This window comes from Miniopterus natalensis, chromosome 16, assembly GCF_054644295.1.
Source record: "Miniopterus natalensis isolate mMinNat1 chromosome 16, mMinNat1.hap1, whole genome shotgun sequence".
NCBI classification, from domain to species: Eukaryota; Metazoa; Chordata; class Mammalia; order Chiroptera; family Miniopteridae; genus Miniopterus; species Miniopterus natalensis.
In genome coordinates, this window is record NC_142096.1 from 2,739,655 (window position 1) to 2,766,318 (window position 26,664).

A 26,664-nucleotide genomic window follows, 5' to 3' on the forward strand; every position below is an offset into this window, starting at 1 on the left:
TCTCTCTCACATTGATGTTCTCTCTCTCTCCATCTCCCCTCTCCTTTCCACGCTCTCTAAAAATCAATAGAAAGCTGGGCCAGGCATGGCTCAGCTGTTGAAAATCGACCTAGGATCCAGGAGATTGCAGTTCGATTCCCGGTCAGGGCACATGCCTGGGTTTCGGGCTCAATCCCCAGTCAGGGGTGCGTGGGAGGAAGTCGATCAATGACTCCCATCATTGATGTTTCTCTCTCTCTCTCTCTCCCTCTCCCTTCCTCTCTATGAAATCAATAAAGATATATATTTTAAAAAATCAATGGAAAAAATATCCTTACTCATTGGGCGAAGATTAAAAACAAAAACTCAACAGGATACAACATATAAGTAAAAATAAATGAGTAATAAGCCAGACCTCATAAAGACTGTAGCCTAGTTCATAAGCACTCAGACCTGATCATGACTAGTTAAATTGTACTTCTGATTTTATTCAGCCAAAAATAAAAGTAAATCCTCTCTGGGGCAAAATAACATCATTCCGAGCCTCAAGTTATGCCTATAATTTTTATGAGCAATGTCTACTATTTAACCAATATTTAGAAGTCATACGAAGGGACAAAAATAAATATAATTCAGAAAACCAAGGGATAAAACAGACAATAAGGGGAAGAAACATACACACACAGGAGACTCAAATTTTGGAGGTATCAAACCCAAACTTTAAAACTACTACTTTGATCGATATATGTTTAAAATTTAGATGACTAGTTCCTAAGTTGTAGCAGATAACTGGAAACTGTGAAATAAAACCTATGTCTAGCAACAGAAATAGAATAACTGAAACTGCAATGCAATATAAGGATTTTCCAGAAGTTTATACACAGCTGAAAAGAGGAGCACAGAATTAAGTGAATTTAAGTCACTGTGTACAAAATCAGCACAAACACCAACTGCAGTTGCATCCTAAAAAGACCATCTTTCTCCCTTGTGATGTGTGTGTGCATGTGCACACGGGCATGTACGTGTGTGCACACACAGATACCTAGCAGAATTTTAAATGTTACAACTAAAAGCACCTGGGAGCGACAGCTGTTTCTCAAGGCCACGGAAATCTAAAATGCCGACAAAAGGCAAGATAATGAAAAGAAAATTATTTACCGAGGAGTTCTGGTTTGTGGCACTCTCATCTCACAGCCCTCCTCACCTGGCCGAATTTCAGAATTAATCTCAAGTCCCTAAATCAAGGGAGAGGAGATGTGATGTCACCCAAATGACCATCATCTTTATGTTCCACATGGCCTCATATTCTTTTAGACGGCGACATCAGCAGCATCCGACAAATCCGCAAGTCTGCCTTCTATAATGTTCCTGGAAGGTCTCTGACAAAACTGTGCCTGTGCACATGACACTATGCGGCCCTCGAGACCACAGTGTCCCTCAGTGGGGTTTTCCCACAGTACCCACTCCCCTGCTGTTAGGGGCGGAAATAGAATAGTGGGGACCACTTGTAGTTATAAGAAATATTAATCAGGCCCCGCTGACCCCGATTGTTCTGTTCTGATTAGAGAAAGCACATTCTAACCTGGCTGAGGCTTGTACACCCTGGGACGTGGGAGTTAGCCTGGAATGCAGGTCATTCTCCTTTTCCAAGAACCTCCTGCCATCATGGAAAGATTAACAGCCTCGTTCCCGAAACCGCGGAGTCCCAGAGGCGCCCACCATTTGCGACCCCCAGCCCACCTTGCCTGTAACCTTGCCATACTCCCCCACGCCTGTAATTCTTACTCTCCCATGTAATCTTTGTCCTTCTGCCCAATAGAAGCAGCTGGCGTGTGGAGAGCAGCAGAGCAGGTTTTGTGTGGATGATCCTGCTGCTCTCCCACGCGGCCGGCATTATTGGAATGAACGCTCATGTATGATTCAACCCTGTCTCTGGCTTAATTGGCTCAAGTAGCGACAGGCCGCCCAGACCCATTCGCTGTCGGGTTTCATTGCCTCTTGGAGAGAAGCCTCACTGTGGAACACTGCACTCGAGTCCTGGAATTGCCTCACCCGCTTTCTAACGAGAACCTGCTACTGTTCTTTGCATTCCGCGGACACCACTCCCAGAAGCTGGGGCCACTCAGTTCAGTAACAGGCTAGATTATGTCTCCTGACAGCCTGTGATGCTATTTGGCATCAGTCCTTTCCAGGAACACACTTCTCTGCCCAAACCCACTGCCTTGCCATGCCAGTCACCCACTGTCTGATAAATGTTTCACTGGGGGATTTTATTTGGGCGGGGGGTGGGGGGCACTTTCACAAGATTTTTGCTTTGTTAATATTTCTCTAAGAGAAATCTTAATAAAATGAATTTAAAGGAGAGCTAAACATGGAAGAGAAGTTACAAAATGAGCTCAGCGTACCCCGACCGCTCTGAAACCAGCAGAAAGTAATCTCCACTTCTGGTAGAAGGGCATATGGTTGATTACGCGCTTACAGATGAACCTATTGTCATTTTTGGGTCAGCCGTAGAAAACCATCTCCTTCCTCTCTTGCCAGCTGCTTCCCTGAAAACCACGGCTGAGCCAGCAATTACTGCAATGGCCCAAAGCCCCTCAAACCGGGGACTGTGGCAATTACTCTGATTTGTCACCACATGGGTTGGCTAGAAAGGCCTTTTTGAAGACATGGAAATTAAGCAGCCTGGGACTGTGCCAGGGTATATTGGAGAGTGGCCATCGGGAGAGAAAAAAGAGACACCACTGTCAGCACATAAAAGCAGGTAGGCTTGGCAGCGGGGGCCAAGCGTGTTAATAGGAAATAGGACGGTTGTTTTCTGGCAACACACGTCAGTCCTATTTGAAAAGCACTGTTCATCTTAGATCGATTCCTCTCTGACAACTAAAATAATTGTAGGCCATCTAGACTCACAGTGGAAGAGTAAAACTGAAGATTTTTGTTGTCTGGCAAAGAGATATCTCAGACATAACGGCATCCAAGCTCTCTGTGCGTAAAGGTAATGCTTTCAGATGATGGGTAACCTGGACATTTTTCCTTCTCACATAGACGAAATGACAGGAGTTAAGTCAAGCCTGTGTCATAAACATTGCGGATACAGCAGCGAATTAAGTACAATGCAATAATATAATTTAGATTCCACTTGGAGTGATTGAGAATAAAAAAAGAAAAAAAGTAAAATATAGGCTGTTAAAGAATAAGACATCCCAAGGAAAACAGTTAAAAAAAAAAAAAAAAAAAAGCACAGGGAAGGGAAGATAGGAAATATTGCAAAGGGTCTGAAATTTAGATGTGGTTGCGTGAGGTCTCACGGAGGGACATCTGAGTGCAGGCTTCACAGAACCGGATAATCCCCACATGTCTGTCTAGGGGGAGAAAACGAAGGCAGAGGGGCCAACGAAGGCAAAGACTGTGAGGCAAGAGCTGAACAGGACTATCTGAGGGGGTTGCGAGGCCCTATAGTTAGAGGAAAGTGACTTAGACAGGAGAGTTGATCGTGAGTCAGAAAGGACCCGACCTCACATGGGCCGGCCCTGCGGGCCCTGGGAGAACTCTGGCCTCTTCTCTGAGCGATGGTTATGTCATTAGGGGACCTCGGCAGGGGAGAGGCAGAGTCTGATCTGCCTGGTTTGTGTCCGAGCAGGATCACTCGCGTGGGAAGGAAGTGAGGAAAGAGGCAAGGAAGCCTGTGAGAACAATATTGTATTTCCCCAATAGTTAGTGAATTTGAACATCTCTTCCTACATCTGATAGAGAGGAAAGGAGAGGGAGAGAGAGAGAGATAGAACCATCGATGATGGGAGAGAGAAACACCGGCTGCCTCCCACCCCCCCACTACTGGGGATCGGGCCTGCGACCCGGGCATGTGGCCTGACTGGGAATCAAGCCGTGACCTCCAGGTTCATGGGTCGACGCTCAACCACTGAGCCACGCTGGCCAGGCAGATAAAAGTTTTTTGAAACTACTTTTAATGCGATATATAGATAAACAGATATATCACATAATATGAAAGAAATCTAATGAACTATGTATTTTCCTGAAGGTAGCTAATAATAGTACCAATTATTTCCACATAATTAAATTCAATCAAGATTATCTTCTATAATAAATAAAAGGAAAGACGTATATAATTTGACTTTCCAATATTTTTCCATCTTACCTGCTGGTTTACAGGGAAGTTCCTGTTGATTTTTTTAATCTGCAATGATAAATAAATAGTAAAAGTAAGAACGACGAAAGTAAGGTGACACAAGGTTCCCTAAATTTTATGGTAATTGATTTTTAGTGAGTAAATATATAGACACAGCAAAATCATTGCATATAAAACAGCAATTATGAAAGAAAAATTATTTTTACTATCAAAATTATTTCAAATTTCATATGTAATCTTTTTATTATTATTATTATTTATTTCAGAGAGAGAAAAGGAGAGGGAGAGAGAAACATCAATGATGAGAGAGTCATTGATCGGCCGCCTCCTGCACGCCCCCGACTGGGGATCAAGCCCACAACCCGGGCCTGTGCCCTGACTGGGAATCGAACTCTGACCTCCTGGATCCTCGGTCGAGGCTCAACCGCTGAGCCACACCGGCCAGGGCAACATTCTATTCTTTTAAAATTTGTTTCTAGTAAATACAAGATGTTGGCTCACTTGGGGCATTAATTACAGCACATACTGAAACAGAAGGGTGGTGCTCTCGCGAGGTGTGTTTCCCTCCTAATCCCCGAGCACCCAACAGAGGAGTGCGGCTGGGAAAGGGGCAGGGTCCCCAGAGAAACACCGGTTTTTCTCTGTCCTATTCTTTCCTGTCAGCCTGATACCTCTTGTTTTCACCTGTAATTCTAATACGGTGACACCACCAGATTGACGAAGATGGAGTGTCGCAGGGTCATTCTTGCCCGGGACAGACATGCCCAGGCCAGGCCTGCTTGTTCGGAGGTGTCCTGGGTTAGGCTTTGTGTAAGTGGTACCTACTCAGGCACCATGAAAAAAAAAATCGCCTGACCTTATTATGAGACACATGTCACACGTACCAAATAACCAAAAATTTAAAGGACAGCATCATACCAAGTGCTGAGGTGACCTGTGAGTAAAGGCCTGCCAACCAAAGGGGGTGAGCTGCACAGTCCCTGGGGAAGCGCTGGGCATCAGTGCCAGAAGGTGTCGACCACGTACATGCCCCAGGGCCACCAATCTCATTCCCAGGCAACCCCTCAAACACCCGCTCGGGAGGCATCTGCACGGTCACTTACGACAGCATCGCTGTGCTTCGTGGCTGACAGCTTCCTTATTTTTAAGAAATATTTGCCACAGTCTTTTTCAGATTTCAAAGCAAAATCTGCGCACAGGTATTTGGGCTTGGGGAGCTGTTTACGTGAAGAGTTCTGCAAGTTCATGAGTTGGTAAAGAAGTTACCTACTTTTCCCTGGCTTTTGAATTTTTCTTGGTCAACAGGACATAGAAGAGTTGTGGAAAGAGGCGAGTATTAAGACATGAATAACATGTAATGTCGTTTTTAAAAAATTAAGATTAAATCATTTAAACGCTACCCATCAATGCTCAATGAAGTGAGGTTAACAGTTTCATATATTTTGCTAAACTGAACTTCCCCAAAAAGTAAGGGGAAGGAAGGACTGACAAGCTTAGTCATCAATCGTGGCAACGATAAGATGGCGAGAACAGAGACAGGAATGGGAAAGGAAGAAAAAGGCGGGAGTAGAAAAAGGGAAAGGGAGAAGCCGCTCCTGACACCAGCGATGGGCCCTAGGTGCGCGTGGCCAGGCCCCAGCGGGGCCTCCGCGGAGCCTCACAGCCCAGCCTCCGGTGAGACCCTCGGCCCCCAGCCCGCGCTCCCCCCGCCCCCAGCCGCCCAGGCCTTTCTACCTGCAACCGAAGGTCACTGACGGAAAATCAGCACCGCTCTTGAAAGTGAGCATCGTTTCAGCCCAGAATGCCCCCCCCACCTATATACATTTTATTTACGGCAGCATGTAGGTTACATGCTACACGTATGTTTCCACTTATTTAACACAGACGTTCAGCAGGTTCCTAATGGAACCCCGTGTGCGGGAAGCGTTCTTGGACTGACAAGTGAGGCTACTCAGCGTAAAGTGATGTTCTTTTGATAAGAATTCCAGCACGTTCCGTGACGGGCTTTCTTAGGGGAGCCCCAGATCGCTGTGTCAAGCTGCACACTCGTGCGTGTGCGTGCACGTGTGCACTTCCTGAGGCCACGCCCGCGGCCGGAGCGCTCGGCTCACTGCTCACGTTGTGCTTGGTGAGGCTGGAGATGTTGGCCGCGATGGCCTGGAGCCAGTCGGCACAGTCGTCCGCGGACAGGCACCGGAGGACCCCGCTGCACACGCCGTCCACGGCCACCACCTGGAAGGCGTCCTGCCTGCGGGCGGGGAGAACACCGCGGTCGGGTGCGGGCCCGCTGCAGGCCTGCTGCCGGTGCAAACCCGCCTCCCGCGGGCCCGCTCGCTGCCCTCCGCGCCTGTTTCTAAAAGAAGACTGAAGATAAACTGAGGCACCGTGGCATTCTGAATCGCTAGAAAGCATCCTGAGATTCAGATAAATTTATCTATTCCGATAAAATAGATACTACGTAAGTGGAAGTCCATCTAAGACATGTTAGGACTCTTTCCCAGGTCACCAGAAAATTACACAGAGGACTTTATTATTGTGGCTACTGTCATCTCCCCTTGACATTTTCAATGCATCTTCTTATTTGTAATTCAAAGGTCACGTAAAAACACACAAATATTAAACATGGTGTAAAAAAAAAAAAAATCACTTGATATCACATGTTGAAAATAATAACCACAAGGCACCCTGTATGAAGAGTTTCACCAACGGTCTCCCTTTCAATCAACAGAAAATCAGAGCTCGGGAACGTGAACTCACCGACTCAAATCCGTGCCAGGCACATACTGAGAGAACCGAGAGTGAAGCAGAGGGATCAGCCTGAGGTCACACCACCGCTTTTCCCATCGCAGGCCCGGGGACGTCGGCCACGACGAACACGACAGTGTGTCCTGAAAAGAGCACCGACATTCACTAGTGGCTTTTCCTTTCTTCCTGTGTTTTGAGTTTCCATGTCACAAATCCTTTTCATTTGGGGGATACATTTCCCCCTAAATACTCAAAAGGTATTTACACGATGCCACAAGAAGAAACCCATAGTCATTGACAACAAAATTATACTTGTTAACGTCTTTATTGATGGGATTCTGTAAAAAATGCGCAGGGAGGTGGAAGGAAAAAATAAACAGAACTGCATTCATGCACAAGAAGGGGAGACACTGTAACGGCAGTGAACTAACTCATAAGTGAGAAATAAAAATAAGATGTACTTAATCCAATTAGCCAGTATTTTCTGAGTATCTGCTAATGACAGGTAACTGTTTGTGATTTATCAATTACTTGCAAATAGTATAATAAATTTTCTAATAAAACAACTTTTAAAAACTACTCAAATAATGTGTCTATTATTTTAACTTTATATTTATCACATGTTTATATTTTCTTGTATTTAATGTCATGTTAAATGAAACACTGCTGATTTAAAATGACACGTATTTTACGCTTCACCAGAAGTTTGCATTTTTTCCCTGGCGTGTAGAGGAGACGGGTTTGAACGTAATTTGGGCTTTCCACGTGATGCTGATTTGTGCTTCGACCATTGCGTGTGCTTCCCTGTTAAATTCTCTTTGTGGCATGAGCACCTGCATAACGTTGACATCTAAGTTGTCGTGGGTTGCAAGGGGCCAAGGCTTAATTTGACCAGGGAACTGCTGATACCGATTTCTCTGTTGGGTAATTTCTGAAGGATGAAGTTAGAAAGAGGTTCTCTTTTCGCCGTCATGGTAAAACCCTTGGTCTATTCTTAACCTTTTCTTTCAGATATTCATTTATTTAAAATTGCTTAGGAAATAAGAAAATGGCCCTTGCTATGATTAAAGGTTGCATTTTCCTTGGCACTATTACGTTAATGGTCACCGAGTGTGAAACACAAATCTACCAAGTGCTTGGAAGTGTCTAGGACACTCGGAGGGGGCAGGGGCTTCGACCACTCAGGGGCGAGAGGCGGCCCACTGGCGATTCAGTGAACACTCCAGCGTGGGACGCCTGTCCTTAGATGCAAGGCAGTTGCTTCCAGTGCTTATCTGGCGGTTGCAAAAACCCAAACATAGGCTTCGTGTTACTCTCTCCTGGCCTTCACGTGCGACGCTGTAGATGGTCGGCAAGGAGCCATCTGGGTGGCAGTGCAACAGGGTGAGGAAGGCTTAGGCTCCAAATTGGAATCAGACCACCTGGTTTCAAAATCCCAATTTCCTAACTGACTAGTCCTTTAACCCAGCGGCAAGTTATGGAAACTCTCTGTGCCCTACGGTGCCTACTTGCAAAGATAAGGCTATGGCGAGGCTCCTCTTACAAAAGAGAACCCTAAAGCTGTTTTGGATGCGTTACAGCCTTGCTCCCCTACCTTTTCTGCATGAAGGCGCTGGAAGAAACAATCCTTGTTTGCGACACAGTAGGATAAACGGATGAGGCTTTTGTGGTCAGGCCAGAATTAACCAAAGGCTTGTGAGGGTCCCAGGTCCCACCAAGCTGCTGGTAATGAAGCCCCTACAGCACGTGGCTCCAAACCTCTCGCAGGACCCAGCACACTGCTGAGGGGGCCCACCCCTGAGCAGCTAGTTCTACAGTCAATAACTTCTCCTCAAAGGAGAAAAATGACATTAAAAAAAATAACTGACCTGCCAGGCCAGGCGTGGCTCAGTGGTTGAGCATCGACCTAGGATCCAGGAGATCGAGGAGGTTCGATTCCCGGTCAGGGCACAGGCCCAGGTTGCGGGCTCAGTCCCTGGTCAGGGGCGTGCAGGAGGCAGCCGATCGATGACTCTCTCGTCTTGATGTTTCTCTCTCTCTCTCCCTCTCCCTTCCTCTCTCTGAAATCAGTAAAGACATGTTTAATAAATAATTAAAAAGTAAATAAAATAACTGACCGAGTTAGACCTTCCTTCCTGGCTTGTCATAATACTCAAATGATGAAGCAGCCAAGGATTTCAACCCAGATTCAGTATCAGCTTTTGCAAACTATAAATATACATATTTGGGGGCTTTTTGTGTTAACCTCCTTACTAATGTGCACCGTGCTTCGGGGATCTTACCGTATTGTTGGGGTGATAGTTGAGATGTAAGCCGCTGTCACAGAGGGGAGAGGAGGTGCCGCTACTCTGGTCACTTGGGGCACCTATGAGAAACAGAAACACCACAGCCCGCTGGTGAGAATGCCAAGGCATTCTAGACTAATGCACTCTACAGTGTTATATTTCATGATATCCAACGATATTAAGCAAATCAGGTAGTAAAATAAATTTCTATTTCATTTATATCGAAGTCAGAGTTTTGCAAGAGAGCTCATTGCCTAAAGTTATTGGGGCCCTAAAAGAGACCTGCAAATATTGGGTCTTTGATTTCAGAAAAATTAAGGCTTTATTAAGGAAAATAAACAACCTTATAAAAGTAGTATTCATTTTATTATCCAAAGTGAGCCACACTTGTAACACTTAGCAGTGTAGGGGTTTGTTCATCATTCAAGCTCTACATGTCATGTGTCAACCTCCTGGCAAATCTTATCTTTAGGTACCATAGTTTTCCATGATGCAAAAAAAAGGTTTTCTGTCTTTACAAGGGCTCTTGGTAAATACTATAATGGGAACTACCCTTATTGGCACTATCTACTTTTGCAAAACTGCAACTAAAAACTGAAGCCTGCCCCAGCTTGTTCGGCTCAGTGGTTAGAGGGAGGAACATCGACTGGCTGCTTCCCACACGCGCCCTGGCCTGCAACCCAGGTTCGTGCCCTGACCCGAATCGGTCCACGGGCCGACCCTCTGGCCGCTGGGCCACATCGGCTGGGGCGAGATGACGCTTCTTTTTAAAATTAACAATGCTTCTCCCATTAAAGACGGGAAAATCACTAAATGTGATGAATACATTCTGAACTAGAAATAAGATGCGCTCCCTTTGCATAGGATTAAAATGTTTGTACTCAGGCAGAAACCCAAATTCAAAGGGAAACTGCTCCTGAGCGCCAGGGGCGGTCTCCGCAGCGGCGCGGGCCGAGGCCCGGGCTTACACGCGCAGTCCTCGTTCAGGGGCAGCTTGAGGAAGGCAGGCGCTCTTCTCAGAAAGGCCACGGTCAGGGTCACGTCCTCGCCCGCGTTCCTGAGGACCTGGACCTAAAGGACAAGCCGAGAAGCGCCGCACGGTGAGGCCTCGGCGCCCGCCCGCCCGCCTCGCCTCGCCTCGCCTCGCGGGGTCTCGGGACGCTGTGCTGACCTCCCACCCCAGCTCCCCTGGTGGCCGGGGTATTTTCCGAGGCAGGGGCATAAGGGACCTAACGCCGCAGACGCGGGGTCAGCAGGGGTCTCCTGTCCCTTCCGCTCTGCGGCCTGACCACTCCCCTCACCATCTCCATCCACAGACACCGAGGTTTCCTTGGTCTGTCTTAGGCGGCTCTGAAGGATCGTGAAGTTTACGGAACAATGTAGTGCTCGTGCCACTACACTTATTAATGTAAAACGTATTTATCGAGCATATATTATGCAACATTCGGTGATCTACAAATAAATGACCCTAGCCGCTGTCCAGAGTGCTAATTTTATGTAAATAAAATGGCTCCAATTCACTCAAACTCTTTGCAAAAAGCGGGTATTATTTTCCTGTTACCCCATCACACATTTTATTTTCCTTTCCCTGAAAACTTAGAATTATAATTAACACTATTATTATCGATAGCGCAACATTTTCCAAATCATGGAATTAATAGGTCTCAACCTACCAATTAAAATAATGGTAATTTCTTAAAAAATTATTCCAAGATAGGTGTAAGGAATATTAAAAGAAATACAAGAAGCTGAGGATTTATTTAAAGCAAACATACCTGGAAAAAAACATACGTATATTTATAATTTTAAATAAATTTTAAATAAATAATTTTATCACATAAACTAAGAGAAGAATTAAGAATAATTAGTGAAGAAAGAACATGGACACAGACAACATCGTGGTAACGGCCGGGGGTGGGGGGCAGGGGCTGGGTGGAGGTGGTTAACTAGTTTGGTTACCTGGACAATAGGCAACTAGTTTGAATTCAAAACTTTACATTTGTATTTCATTCTTGAAGTTTTGTACAAGTGTAATTGAGAAAATTAAAAGCTTTTTAAAAGTTACAAAATTTCACCCTGGAGAGATCATTTTGTTGTGTTTCCAATAAAAGATCAATGATGGATATCTTTCTGAGTAATCACACCTTCAAATCCTTGACAGGCATTTTTAATTCATGCAGGAATGTTCCTCTTTTCAGGGAACAGGATGGAGATAACTGTGTTAATTTTTTTCAGGGTCCCTACTATGCTTTGCATGCATAGTTCATTCACCTGACACTGTCAGGTTGGAAATTACAGGTTCTACCTCCTGAATGATGATAAATGTCATCTTCCTGCACAATTAGAAGCCTGCACCCATGAATCCAACTGTCTTTTTCATTTTCATTCACATTTTATAATGCAAGTCAAATGCTGTGCATTTTAATCAGATAGCGTGTTAGCACAGCTACTGCCTTGGGTGAGCCCATGAGCAACGGGACCGAGATGGGTAAGTGAAGGCAACCAGTGAGAGCAGAGACGGGAACCCAGATGAAGGGAGGTATTTATAAATGTGCTCCGTTAAACCACGGCACAACTAACTACTCAGTTCATGGACTGAATATTCTTACGTTCCATTCACCAGTTAAAAGGAAAACTTCACAAACTCTTTTCGTAATTTTTGCCCGTTTCTCTTTCTACTTGGAGGCCAGTCCCTCTACTCTGAGATTTTAAGAGGAATTTAGCCATCCACCACTGCTTTGGTATGTAGTCAAGAACACTCGTAGCTTGGGATTGTTTTTTATACACACACACACACACACACACACACACACACACACACACACACATATATTCTTCTTCTCTGTGGCTGTGCATAGTTTTAAATTTCTCCCTGGGAAACTGTTGGTTAGTTGTACTAACTTATATATATATACACACACATATACATATATGTGTGTGTATATATATATATATATATATTTTTATTTTTAAACACTTAATTTTTATAGAGAAGCTTTAAGTTCACAGCGAAGTTGAAGAAAAAGTATGGAGATTTCCCCTAGACCTCTGCCCCGGTAGCCCCGACTTCACATTTCAAATAAGCGATAAAGGGCGTGAATTCTGCCTATTCTCAAGGCTGCAGCCAACCCTCAGGTTTCTTAGGGTGTGTGAATAAAGCCCTGTCTTTCCATTCCTTATCTAGCTGTTTTACAGCCCAGAGAAGCCTGCTTCGGGGAGAAAGGCTCCTTGGCCCCATCTGTGAGGCAGGGTGGGGAGGTACCGAACATCTCCACGTCTATCTAGGGAATCCAGGGTTTTTAAAATAGCCTCATACAGACGATACTATTTTGTGTAATCACAATGGACTGAAATAGCTAATGCACATATTTATTCTAAATAAGTGATATGAAAACCCACAGCTACATGAACGTCTGGGTTGTACAGAGAGTACAGATTTAAGAAGAATTTTGAAGGAAAAGAGGGAACTCATAACTCTTTCCCTTATTTTTCAGAACTCTGTATAAGACTATCTCATGTAAAATCAATTGTCAAGATCTGAAAAACAAACAGTATTACACCCACATTACATTTGCAGCTGCGGCTCGCAGTCACTAAATATCTGTTTATGCATATTGTCCTACGCTTGCAGAACACAGACCTAAGAAGTAAATATTTTAGAATTATTTGTGCTGTTTCCTGACATATACTGTCATTTCAGCCTATTATATAAGTCAATTTACTTATGTTATTCTGAATTTTAAATGCCCCGAGCCCCGTGAAGCTCGCTGAGTACAGTATAAGTGCTCTGATACCATTAGCATCATTGTTGGGGCCACCAGATCAGGCTGTACCCGCATTTCCTTGGTGACCGAGGTTTGCACAGCGAAAAACACAGCTGCACTGCCGTGGGAAAACACTAGTTTCTTTGGGAGTCTGGTAATTTCAAATACTTGATAGTAGATGTGTATGTCTCAAATAAAATACAGTAAATGAGTGTCCCCAATATAATATATTAAATGAGTAGGGAGTAAATAGTCGGCCTTGTATGTTGCTAAATTCGTGAAGAAATCTATCAGGCGCGAAAACGCTGGCGGGATGACAACTGCATCAGCCGTGAGCTGTTGATGGAATTACGCATCATGCATGTCCTTTATGAGATGCACTTACTTTCTCTGGAAGCCATATATGTCCCCATCTTACTTAGATGGGAATTACTGAAAATATATAAGGATGACTGTTAGCAAAATTATAAACTTATTGTCTTCCTGAACTTCTCTCTAGTCTACTTCTCTGCTTCTGTTCCAACAAAGTCCCTAAGGACACTCCTGCAACCTGGTGCCTGGATGACAAACCAAAAGCACAAATGCGCACACAAGCACCCTTCGGAAGCTCTCTGTGCGCCCGGCTGGCGCCTCGGGCCCCATTCCCGCCCCCGGTCCCCTCCAGAGGAGCTGCCAGGAAAGGGGAAACCGCGTTAGCGCCAGCGTGTCCGAAGCGGCTCCGGCCAGCCTATTTCTGGGTTAGCCTCCCCACTGGAACTGCTTTTTGTCAGAGGACATCTGGGATCTTGGGCACCCGCCGTGACCTCGCAGCAGGGGCTCAGTAACAAAGGAACTTCAGCGCCCCCTCCTCACGTGAGTCAGGGGCAAACGGGTGCCACCTACAGGCCGCTCGCCCGGGACGGCGCCTGAGATGGTTTCTGTCCCGGTGGAGAGTTTGGAAGAATGTTCGCGAGGGCACGCAGACCGGCAGAGGCTGCTTTCAGATAACAGCAGCCTTGGAGGGGGGCTGCCGGTAACGCCCCGAGCATTTCCTCGGGGACCAGCGTGCGCGGGATGGAGGGAGAGGAGCCAGACGCCCCGCCGGGGGCTCTGCGTCTGAGCCCCACACCGCTGCACCTGCCTGGCCCGTGCGAAGCGCCGAGTGCGACGAGCTCCTGTTGGCTGGTGACACCAGGAGGGAGCTTTGCTGCGCGTCTATCAGGGCTCCGTGCCCGCGGCAACCCGAGCAGCAGTCGCCCCAGGCAGTCCCGCTGCACGGCCACTCTCAGCGCCACGGAGGGGAGCCTGGGAGAGACACGTGGCAGGTCGGTGGGGCAGCAATTGGTCAGCTCACTGGCCCGGGAAATGGCGACAGCGACGGTGCCTCGGCTCCTGTGCGGCTTCGTAACTGGAGACGCAACGAGGGCGCCTCAGGCGCAGGGCGTGCGGGTCTGAACCCGCAGGGCCAGCGCTGCTGCTGGGCACCGGGCACCGGGCACTGCTGGGATGGGCCCGTCGCCCCCCAGGGGCAGGGACCACGGCTAGGAAACAGCGGCAGGTGCTGCCCGTGAAGGAAAGCAGCAACAGCTTGGTGAAGGGCCCTGGGAAGGGATGCTTAGGCATTTTCCAAACTAATCATCGAACCCCGCAGGATGTGACCGCAGGACAGAGCCTGACTCCAGCGCCGCGAAGGAAGGGCTTCAGAGAAACGCTGCGAAGGGGGGAAGGCAAGAGAGCGGCTCACTAAAGAATGTTATGTTGAAGGGCTCATGATATTAACTCCTACGACTTAAACAAAATAGTAGTTTTATATTTCAAGCTATTTGACATGTAGCTCTAGCCAGAGGTGTTCTTTCCTGGGTTAGACTAAGGTCTTACTGCTTTATGGTCTGCATAGTCAGTAATTAATCTATTTTTATAACATTTTCTCACCCAATTTATTCTAATCAACAAACATGTATGGAACTTCTACAATGAAAATTGCAACAGCTTTCATTAAGGTCCCAGGAAAACTTGAAATACAGATAAACATCTGTAATCATCAGGGTCTAGTCAACAGAAACTACTGTAGGCATTTCAAGCAGATGGTTTAATCTGGGAACTTGGAGAAAAGCTCAACAGAGGAATGAGGCGATGCGGGGGTCAGCAGCAGCAGAAACCCACAACCACCCCGCTGTGAAGGACACAGAAGAGGGCGACGCTGGCCAGGCACAGTGGTGCTGGACGCAAGACGGGGCTGTGCGAAGGCCCAGCAAAGGTCTCCGGTGAGTTGTAATAAAGCCGGGACGTACAAATCATACGCCATGTGAATCCAAATTCCCTGCAGATGCGGGACTAGAAGAACCACGAGAGACACTTAAAAGGTGGAGGACACTTGGGTAGGAAAAAGAAAGCAGCCAAGAATGACCCCCAGTGGGGACAGGGTAGAGGACAGGCACTAAGAAATCCATTCCAAATGCTACCGGAGAGAGAGCATTTTTTCTGTTTGCACACGACATACTACAACTTTAGAGCACTTAAAAACACAGCTGGACAGTGGACATTGGATGACATTCACATCAGGACAGACTAAGCAGGACGGTGCCTCAACATCCAAGATATATAACATCCCTGAAGAAAAAAAGAAAAAGCCAAGAACTTTAATTCCCTTCATATTTTCAGAAGAAGGGTTGTTACAGCCAAACCATCCCCATACTAGTTAATGGAACTGGCATGTGCTTGTGAAAACGTGAGCTCTGCAGGGAGACTTCATTACTTAAATTCGCTTTCCACAGTTTTCCAGCAGCATCCAAAGAATTTTTCAGATGCAAGTTTACAAAAATGGTAGGTGCAGATCCAGATTTCTGTTAATTCGTCTGTAACCCCACGGTTCCTCGTGGGAAAAGTAAGGGTGTATTTAAAAGCCAGTAGACCAAGGGCTGACACCTAAAGCTTTCTTCTTAGGTTGGTAAGAGAGCTGTTGGGCAGTTGAATATAAACGCTGGGGGAAATATTTGGAAAGAATCAGGAATAAATAAGGAGGCAGGATCCGTAAGAGACGGGGAAAGCCGTTAGACTAGGGGGAGTCCAGTTCGAGGTGGGCTGTGCATGTCCAGGTTTCATTCACGATACGCCTATTAATCACCTGGTAGTGTCAACACACAGCTCACTGTATGAAAGGGAAGCCACTCTCACTCCCGAGGAGCTGGACATGTGTCCTGGATCTGACAATTAACTCACGCGTGGCAGATGGTACAACCATCTGTTGGAGTGAGAGGTCACAAATAAGCAAAGGGAGGGGCCTAGAATGATCAGTAGGAAACGGATTGCTCGCGACAGCCATATGCCCTTAATATTTAGTTTACTGTAGGTATAAGATGGTCCCGTAGAGAAGTGTGTAGGGATCGATGTGTGCACATGAACAAGCTCATAGGCACGTGTGTCTCCAGCTCTGTAAGCTGAGGCGGCCCAGAAGGCAGGAGCCCTGAGCACGCCCGGCCCCCGGAGTGTTGTTTCTAGCGCATTCTTGGTGAAGGGAAGCAGGGCCTCTCCGAGAAATGGCTACTCTCGGGCTGGCAGGAAATACACAAGATGAGCCTGAAAAATCTTTCAGTGCTGGAAACGGAGAAAGTGTTATTAAAAAAAATCACAAGGAGTATTTCAATGCGACACCAAAACCAATTGAAAGAGTTTATAATGTCCAAAGCTGGAACCACTTGAGAAAAAAAAGTAAAGTAGAATCGATATTTAACCTAATGTATAAAATAAATATCCACAAATGTTTCCCAAAGTCCCTACCTTGTCCTGTTCCTCTCTGCATAATTTTTATGTCATCTCACCATCTCCCACGGTAGCTTCTCAACCTTCCAGCTTCTCCCAAAGTGTAGCTGAGAAGCCACCAACAATGGACCCCTGGGCTGACCGTTTAAAATCCTAACTCCTGGTCCAACCTGAACTGACCGGGTTAGAGCGTCGGAGGCCAGCGCTTCAGATCTGCAGGTTTACCCCAATCCAACAAAACACCACAGGAAAAACCGATGACCAATCTGCAGCGTTAAACCTGTTTGCCTTGAAATTAAGCTCCTTTAAATTGTCTCTGGCTCTGTCTTTGTCTCTCTGTCTCTCTCTCTCTCACACACACACAACAGTCTTTATATGATCATCCAACTGACCTGCTACTGTATGAGATTTTACAGGCATAGATTTTATTGTTTATAAGCTTTTAAATATTTGCAAAAATTCAGAGCTGTATTTCATGTAGAGATATACTTAGCGGATATTAATCAGTAGGCATTAATAAAAATACAGGGTCAACATAGCAAATAACCCTCCTTAAGTAGACCTTTGAAGCACATTTCATCCTGGGCAGTACTCCCTGATCTGTTTCAAATACGAAAAAAAAAAATACCCAACCAACCAACCAACCAAAGCACACACCAAAAACACCAATTAAGAGATCAAGATCTGACAGCACATTGGACCAATGTCATATCTTTCTAATGAATAAAATTTGGCACATGTTAGCAACGTACTGAACCTCCCTTTACAATGGGGGAAATCGCAATGTAAGGAAAAAGCAAAGGAAACTCACCACCTCCTCGTGTCTGCATTTTCTCACATTGATTCCATTTATCTGCAATGAAGGAAAAGCAATGTTTCCTGAGGCATCCGATGACGGACTAGGTTTTGGGCGCATGAAACAACAATGGCAACATGTATACCTGCAGGATCGCGTCCCCGATGAAGAGCAGTCCCGAGAGCTCTGCTGTGACGGAAAGGACAATGGACGGCCCATTAGCTACTTTCTCCATACAGACACGTGTTTTTAAATTAAAGTCAAAACTGATAAGAGAAAAAGATAAATGCTTCACGCGGATATGATCTTAAAAGATGCGCGATGGAAATCCAAAAGTAATCTTAGGATTCAGCCCCAATATTAAAACACGAGCTGACATATTTCTATTTAGTGCTGCCATTTCAGATCTCACAGTTGCTAAAAAAAAATAGTCACTCTTCTGGAGGGAAGACTAAATTTTATCCCGTACTTACAAAGCTAAGGAATGTATGAAAAGTTTAGATCTAGACATTCAACCCATCAGCCACTGAATCGCCTCCCACTGTCTCTGTAAACATCTGATTCTCTCATGCAGTTCAGCTGCTTTACAGCTTCGGTGTTTTTCCCAGATAACGTCTTATGCGGAGGGTTAACTGAGTTAAATTGCGTGTGGGGACTGTAAATAATATATATCTAAAATTGCTCATACTTCACCTGACTTGATATCGTTGCATGTGCGTGTCTGTATGTCTGTCTAATGAGACTAGGGAAAAGCTCTGCGCTCCCCGACTCGTGTCGACCCGCGGGCAGAAGCCTTTCCCTGGAACCCTGGGGCACAGACTCAGGAGTCAGCCTGCATCCCTTACCGCCCGGCCACGGGGAGGCTGGAGTTATTCAAAGACATACTAATTTATATGCTTAAATATCACCTTATCTTTCAACAACAATAGCTAAGAAAGGAATGGCTGCTGTAAAATTCTCTTCACGTGTTACCTCTTTGCTCCTTGGAGATTTTTGAAATGACGACTGGAATGTTATGCTCAGCTCCCCCCTGAAAAGAGAAAATCATATATTGTGCTTTTTAATCGGAAGACATATAAAAAATGCAGAGTTTAGTTAGGATGTATAGGCTATGATTAGTACGCTAAGAAATGCGAGATAGAATTTAAATAAACCTGTGGACGTTTTTCACGAAGTATATAGTGTTCCCAGGAAAGGTATCTACCTGTTCAGAATTTTACTGTGACATCCAGTCATTAATAACAAGTGGCTTTGCCCTGGTTGCTGTGGCTCAGTGGTTAGAGCATCATCCCATGTACCAAAGGGTTGCAGGTTCGATTCCTGGTCAAGGATACCTACCTGGGTTGCAGGCTGGATCCACAGCCCGGGTCGGGCCACATGCAGGAGGAAACCAATCCATGTCCTCTCCACACTGGTGTCCCTCCCCCTCTCTCTCTCTCCCTCTCCCTCTCTCTCTGTCTCTCTCTCTCCCTGCCACTCTCTCTAAAATCAATGCAAAAAATATCCATGAGTGAAGATTAACAAAAAATAAAAAAATAACAAGTGACTTCGAAAGTGTTTACTTTCCAAATAAAGAACGACAGTGTTCACTAGGCATTTTCCTCCGCGTGTAGCAGTGCTGCCCACCGCAGGAGTTTCTGGCAGGGCCCCGCACACCAGAGGGTCACGTGTGTCCACTGTAGGGTTAAGTTGTTCTACGCTGGAGACTCAGTACTGACCGCTTCGCGTGCTAACGACTGGAGAGGCTCTTGTACGAGTAGATGCACAAAGCCAGTGTGCGATCCATGGTGGGAAAGGGGTAGCTATACCGAAGACATGTTCTCATCTGGTAAATTTGATACAATTAAAATTCAGTACTTTATTTTTAAAAATTACTTGCTCGATCCTAGATTTTAATCCATGTATTTGTTTCAAATAAGCCAGAGTATAAATAACCCAGAGAGGAGATATTGTTTGTGTTTCCCAAGTACAGAAGTACAGAGTTTAGAGATAGTTTTATATCTATAGATTACAGTTATTAAGAGGAAGGGCCTTGTCATCAGCTCTATGTGGGGTTTAGGCTCAGCTCTGCCACTTACAACAATGGGCAAGTTAAACTCTTTGTACTTAATCTCATTGCTTGTAGAGGGATAGCACTGGTTAGCTACTGTGCTAGATAGGAAACCCCAATGAAACAGAATATAAAGCATATGGCACTTAAAGAACAGTTAATAAATATTAGCAACTATTATTTATAAATGATAAGATTTCATTGGTAGTAAGTTCGGGTAGAATTAAACTAATACTTAATATAAGATCTCATTAGCACCGAACGTGTTCTTGCTCTGTTCACCAACAGGCCAGGATTTCCTGCTCTGGCTGGCTGAAGACTGTTGTGCGCACCGAAACACCACATTTGCTCGTTTAGACGAACCCAGATCAAAAAGTTAACTTGTTATATTCAATGCCAGGTGAGGCAGAATTTCCAAATACTTTTGTAAAATTTCTAAATCAAAAGGGGGGCAAGGTTCTATGACAACCTGCTTAGCTTACATCTCAATCCAAATATTGAGGAGTTTGCTATAGCCATGCTTGTCTAATTATTTATCGTACAGAAATCAAAATACACAAGAATGCAGCATTATAGGATGACTTTTGTAAGGACACACCAGAAACACAGGTTACCTTTATGCTTAATCCAAATCCACCTACAGTTTGTCTTCTAATGGTCACTGTTCTTTCCTGAAAGACAGGATTTTAAAAGTGGTTACCTCTTTATAAAACTGTATTTACACAACATATCCCTCCTCTAGGTTTTGTTTTTACTCATATATGTACATACACACACAGACACACACACATATAATGTCAGCGCGGAGACTCCAAATCTTGCAATAAATGGAGTGTTTTGTAATTTTAAAATCAAACATTAATAATTTATTTGTCAAGATAAAAGGACTGTAGTGTTATTAAACAGCTAAACTTCTAAAAATGTATTCTTTCCAATGAGTCTTTTGGACATATTTTGGAATAAACTTTTAAATCTCTTCTCATTTCCACATTATGCATTCTTGTTGTCTAAGAAATGACTATGTTTTGGTTACATCAAAGTAACTCAATGTCGATGGTAAATATTATTTTCCTCCACTAGGTTCTTATCTCTGTCACTACAAATCATATTGCTTATGGATGAGGTCTGTGTACATTAGTTATTTCAACTGCCAAATTTAAAAGCAATAATAGCATTTCAGTGTTGAAATACTGAATTTTACAAATTACAAAATTTTACTGATCTAGGACCTGGGCAATATATTTATTCCAGAATTATATAAATCATATTTCTTTAGTTAAAAAAAAAAAAAAAAGAAATGGAAGGGAGGGAGGGAGGAAAAAAGGGATCCAGCACTATTCTTTCCTTAACTAAAAGAAAGGATAATCGCATGGGAGCAATTTAATCTAACTTGACAGCAAGACCCATGATTCAGGATGATTTAAATGGTCTGTGACAAAAGAATAGTTAAGTCTGCAAAAAGGCCATTATCTTTAGTTAGTGAGGCCAATTGATTTAGGACCTGGTGTGACTCCCATAGGAAGCTAGTGAGAAGTGAGGTGGAAAGTTCAGTATTACTCACCACCAATAAAACGCTCCTAGGTAAGTCCACCAATAAGCTAACAATCAAATCTCCAAGCTAAATAGCTACAAATGCCTGGGGGCCCGGAAGCCAGCTGTTTGATCCCTGCTGTAATTTTCTTCTGGGATCCCACGTGGCAACAAAGTTAAGATGATGTCTTTAATATTATCAAGCAATAACTGATAAATTCTAAAACTTGTTCTGTTTTATAATAAAACCGTTCTGTTGAAGTTAATCTCATTTTGCCTAAGGATAGCTTCCAAGGTGGTACTTCAGTGCTAGCTAGAAGACCAATGAGTGTGATTGATCATTTATGCCTCTTTCTGCGGCTGGATTAGCAGCAGGGTAATATGTCAACCGCGTAGAGCATTAGACAGAACTTGCTGCAACACACAGACATAATTCCATCGAGGAAGCCCCAGAATTACTCATGTACAACCCCCTGGTGCAAAGCAACGACACTGAGGTCAGTGGCCGCTGCCTAACTCCTCCTGCTTCCCAGACGCTAAAAGCTGAGTCCCACCTTTGCGCCACCTCCAAGCGTTCAAAGTGATGCCAGATAAACCCAGGGCCGGAAACAACGCCCTGCCAGGCACTCGGAGAGTGGCCAGCACTATTCTCAGTCAGTCCCCTGTGAGACAAGGTAGAACGCACTCGCGTGGTCAGAAAATACAGGTGTCGCCCGGCCAGCGTGGCTCAGCGGCCGAGCATCGACCATGAACCCGGAGGTCACGGTTCGATTCCTGGTCAGGCCACATCCCTGGGTTGTGGCTCGATCCCCAGTAGGGGGCGTGCAGGAGGCAGCCGATCAATGACTCTCATTGATGTTTCTCTCTCTCTCCCCCTCTCCCTTCTTCTCTCTGAAATCAATAGAAACATATTCTTTTAAAAAGAAAGAACATACAGGTGTCGCTCCAGTCATGTGAAGACAACTAGAGTCAAAGAGACGCCCAACTGCAGGGGCATCTAAAGGTGTGGCTGTGGCCCCCGGTGTGGGGACTGATGCAAGGACCCTGCTCACTTAATAATGTGAACAAAGATTAAGTGCAGGATGATCGACTAGGCTCTAAAAGTAAAAGAAAATATATGAAGGCTGTTCTGTAAATAAATATTCCACTGAACAAGAGCAACACTCTTTACCAGAAGGAAGAGCGACTTACACCGGAGTAGAAAGGCTCCCCCGACACGCATATCACATCCTGCTCCTGGATCATCAGAATGTCTCTGGCCAGGTGCAGCCGGACTCTGAAAGGCTCCTGGTTACCATCCTGCAGCAAACAAACCCCTGTCTTTGTCTTCAGACAAAAAAACAAAACAGAGAAGATATTATACTGAGCTTGTAAATTGTAATTGCATAGCTTATTTACTGAAAGGCATGCTGAGTAACACTTAAGAGCTCCAGAAAACGCACTCCGATGAGTCTGAAAGTTAATATTAATGGAGGTGCGGAGAAAAAGGTAAATCATTTCAGGTAAAGTGGTCCCCGGGTCCCGGACGATGGGGACCATGTCAGAAAACTCACATACAGATTCGGAGAGTAAGGAGTAGAGTTTTTACACCGTGTTTGAAAAACAATGAACGTTTTGTTTAATACTTACCTAACTATAAAGCTTTTGGAATAGCTTTATTGCGTTACAATTTACATTCAATACAGTTCGACCCTCAAGCTGTCCCATTCAATGCGGGCTGGGTTTTTTCGTATATTGAAAATTGTGCGGCTGCCACTATAACCCATTTCAGAGCATTTTCATTACTCCGAAAAGAAACCTATTACCACCCCTTCCCCAGCCCCTCCCTCGGCCTCAGCAACCGCACTAACCTGCTTTCTGGCTCTGTCGTCGGATTTTGGATCTGCAAACACACCTACTTAAACGCCTTCTCTGACCTCCACCAGTTAATCATCTCTAGTCACCAACACATTTCCACCCCCCACCGTGCAGATGAGGGACTGCGGGTAAAGAGGTCACGTGAACTGCGTAATTCATGCCGAGGATTAAAACAGAGCCTGGTTGGAGAACTAAGTATTTTTGTTTGTTTCTTCAATCCTCACCTGAGGGTATTTTCCCCACTGCTTTTCAGAGAGAGTGGAGGGGGAGAGAGACACCGACTGCCCGCCTCCCGCACCTGCCCCGACCGGGGCCTGGGATCGGGCCTGCGACCGAGGCACGTGCCCTTGGCGGGAATCAAACCCAGGCCCTTCAGTCTGCGGGCCGACGCTCTAACCACTGAGCCACACTGGCCAGGGAAAATTACATTTTTCTTAATATAGAACATAATTTTCTACATTTTTCACATGGAAAAGTCTCTCATGCTCAGGAAAGGGCGCTCTCGGGGCTCTCCGAGGTCGCACGGGGAAGACGGGGGTATAAAATAATACCAAAGCCACCTGAGCATAATTGAGCACATCTGTTGATTTTTTCACTGGGCAGTTCCATTGGGACATCCGCCCCCAGAGATATAATGAAAAAAATGGCATTCCCAAAGACGGCTGCTCTGTCGCAACTGGAGGACGAGAGGGGCTTCTCCCTGCCAGTCCATAAAGGCGCTATTGCTGCACATCAGAGAGAGAAAGGACCACCCAGGGAGAGCGCCGGGGCTGAAAGAGCAATGAGGCTCCTCTCATCACCTCCCGGATGTAGGCAAAGTTTCATCCACTCAACGCTCAAATAATGTGTGAAACGTCCCCTACTTATTAGATAGTTGCCTGGAACACAGAATTCAGACTTTGAGATTATACTTCGGTCCTGAGAGAGGCAGTTTTTGTTATAATAATACAGGTTACAGTATTCCGTGCTTATGAGAGGTCTGTAAACAAATAACTATAATGTAAGAAGCCGAAGCATTAAAAACATAGAGGCAATTTATTAATTTTCTGAACGAATTACATTCTAAGCTATGAGTAAACGGTGACCAAATTTTTTTAAAGATATGTTTGCAAGAATTTTAACTCGTGACATTTCGTGAAAAGAAAAAAGTTCACAAAGGTTGATAACAGAAGTTTTTGCTGGTTTGTTTTTAATTCCACAGGCAATCCAGTTATGGTTGTGCTTTTCCTTGGGCTATTTATACACAATAAAAATATCTTAAACCTTTTAGGCCAATGTGAGAAATATTTTACGTATGAATGTTGGCATTTTACCTGAAGAATGAAAAGACGATGCTTTGAATATCCCTCGTTTAGTAAAAATGAGAGTATTTCTTCCAAAAATAGAACAGTTCCATTCCCTACAGGCCCCAGTCCATGCACTTTAACAGTCAAGTGACTGGCCTTTCATACCCTTGGGAGAGCAATGTATCACCAACTCATACTCTGGGGTCATGATAGTTCTACAGAGAACCTGAATAGCCATATGTTAATAATTAAATTATATCGCAATACTTATGTAATATTGAGGTTATAAAATCCTAGAATTTTGGTGCTAAAGGGGCCCTTGGGTGCCTTCTGATGCTAAGCGTTGCCGTGAAGGAGCCGCGTCCAGTGCTTCCCTGCCTGAAGCCGTGTGGCGCGCAGCCCACGGGCCTGACCAGCTGGCTCGCCCAGCTCGGCCCCTGCCCTCTGCGGGGGCCTGCGTGTCTGCGGCAGCCCCAGGCACTCGTGGGCTCTCCGGTTTTGCAGAAACAGACGCTACTCCGGAGATGAGATAAACCTGTGGCTCATCCCGCCACCAAAAGCAAAGGTTCCGCTGATACGAAAGGAGGCCGAGCGTTTCCTGCTCTGGAACCTGCAGAGCACCAGGCGCTTCACCTACCTCCTCACAGGGAGTCCGGAAATCCATGTGCTGTGGCCCCGCAGAGGACGTTGTCTGAAAAGAGAGAAAGGTCAGCGGGTGAGCGCCGCGCCACGTGCGGGAGAGGAGCGAGCTGGCCGCGCCGAGCAGTGACGCCGGGGCCGAGCGCAGGCCCGGGAGCCAGAGGCCGCCGGTTCGATTCCGGGTCAGGGCGCAGGCCTGGGCTGCGGGCTCGATCCCCAGCAGGGGCGGCCGATCAGTGACCCTCATCATTGATGTTTCTCTCTCTCTCCCTCTCCCTTCCTCTCTCTCTAGGAAAAGAAAAAAATCAATAAAAACATAATCAACAAAAAGGAAACGATGAAGCAGGTTCTGCGGGAAACCGCGTTTCCAGTCACCCGTGTGGAGGGCCTAACGGAGGACAGACTGGAAGGGTCTGAACCCCTGCTTTGGAGGGGTGCAGACACACGGCAGGCCCCAGGGCGCGCAGACGCCACCTACACTCGAGTAACCTCTGCTCTCGCTAAGGTCTTAGCTCACGCCCAGCCTTCATTCTGAACCTCAGAACGAGTAATTAAAAGTTGTAAGGAGTAATTAAAAGTTGACTTTCATGTGGTTATCTCTTGCAAAAAGTTGACGAATCTTTCTCTTTTTAATTAAAGAGTTACACGCATGAATAATTCCCTCTGGAACTTAAAATTTTATTCACAAACAGGACGATGTAAGGAAACAAGTTATTCATCGGAATGAATAATATTAAGATAATTAGTGTGTAAAATATATAATACAGATTCATTTTATGGTCACCATTAGTACCTAAATGGTGGATGTGAACTGAAATGTATAAAAATACATTTAAAGTTTGTTTTTAAAAAAATGCTATTAGCGTCTCAATAATGTGATAACTCAATAAAACCAAGAGTTATCATGGAAAGGTGACACTGTGGCGCTGCAAAGATGCAGAGCCCGGAGAGAACGGCCAAGGTAAGTGAGGCCCCGAGGGCAGCGGGCGGCCAAGTGCAGGAGGGAGGCTTTCTGCTCCTGGCAGGCACCCCCCCCAGGACTTGCAGCCGGAGGCCACCGAGGCTCCTTCACCGTCCCCGTGGTGCGAGACCGATGGACAGGGATGTGGGGGTGAAACAGAGGAAGACGCTCCCCATGCTGTCCCCGGGTCATCCCCGTGGCCTCAGAAAGAGCAGAAATGGGCCATTTACCAGGTGCGTCCCCGAGGTGGGCCTGCGGGTCGTGGGCCTGGTTTTATTTCATCTGATGGCAGCAGACCCCGGTAACGAGCCGCTAGCGGACAAAAGGGCAAACTGGTGATAGAAATTATACTTTGATGATATAATTTACTTCATTTTATGGTGTCCACGGGCAAACTTTCATTAGCTTAATGGGATAAAACAAATACATTCGCGTTTGTCATTTTTATATTTTATCACTGACTTTTCATTAAGTCAGCGATTTTCACCCTTTCTCATCTCATGGCACATGAACTAATTACTAAAATTCTGCGGCACACCAAAAAATATCTTTTCCGATCTGACCGAAAAATAGGTGTGACTTTGATTGGCTCACACGGGACGGCTATTGCTGTGTTGGCGGTTGTCATTGTTCCACTTGACAGTCTAAGGGAAGAGGCCAGTGCCCCTGGCTAACTAGTCAGATGCCGCATGTTTTAGAAATTCTTCCAGCACACCGTTGGAAACTGCCGCTCTAACTGGATGGCGCAAAATTGATCAAGTGATACTTTTCCTATATTGGGGAATAATTCCTCATCGTTTTATTAGGACCAGTGTGTTCTCTTAACTGTATATAAAACTCATTACCTCTTAAAGTAGAAGTGTTGCTTATGGGGTGGATTAAAG

The 26,664-nt window shown here is 45.4% G+C and overlaps 1 protein-coding gene across 1 annotated transcript in view; it reads right to left on the reverse strand.

Annotated features, from left to right (window-relative positions):
* Nucleotides 1-26,664, reverse strand: part of SNTG1 (syntrophin gamma 1) — a 46,551-nt gene that overhangs the window by 7,779 nt on the left and 12,108 nt on the right. Inside the window, exons 2-12 of the mRNA XM_016198959.2 lie at nucleotides 24,818-24,871; nucleotides 22,229-22,363; nucleotides 20,122-20,178; nucleotides 18,430-18,487; nucleotides 17,603-17,646; nucleotides 17,473-17,514; nucleotides 10,128-10,230; nucleotides 9,157-9,239; nucleotides 6,887-7,017; nucleotides 6,248-6,377; nucleotides 4,139-4,177 (exon numbers count right to left, since the gene is read on the reverse strand). Coding sequence (XP_016054445.1) covers nucleotides 4,139-4,177; nucleotides 6,248-6,377; nucleotides 6,887-7,017; nucleotides 9,157-9,239; nucleotides 10,128-10,230; nucleotides 17,473-17,514; nucleotides 17,603-17,646; nucleotides 18,430-18,487; nucleotides 20,122-20,178; nucleotides 22,229-22,363; nucleotides 24,818-24,844 — 849 coding nt within the window. The 5' untranslated portion in view covers nucleotides 24,845-24,871. The remainder of the gene's footprint in view (nucleotides 1-4,138; nucleotides 4,178-6,247; nucleotides 6,378-6,886; nucleotides 7,018-9,156; nucleotides 9,240-10,127; nucleotides 10,231-17,472; nucleotides 17,515-17,602; nucleotides 17,647-18,429; nucleotides 18,488-20,121; nucleotides 20,179-22,228; nucleotides 22,364-24,817; nucleotides 24,872-26,664) is intronic.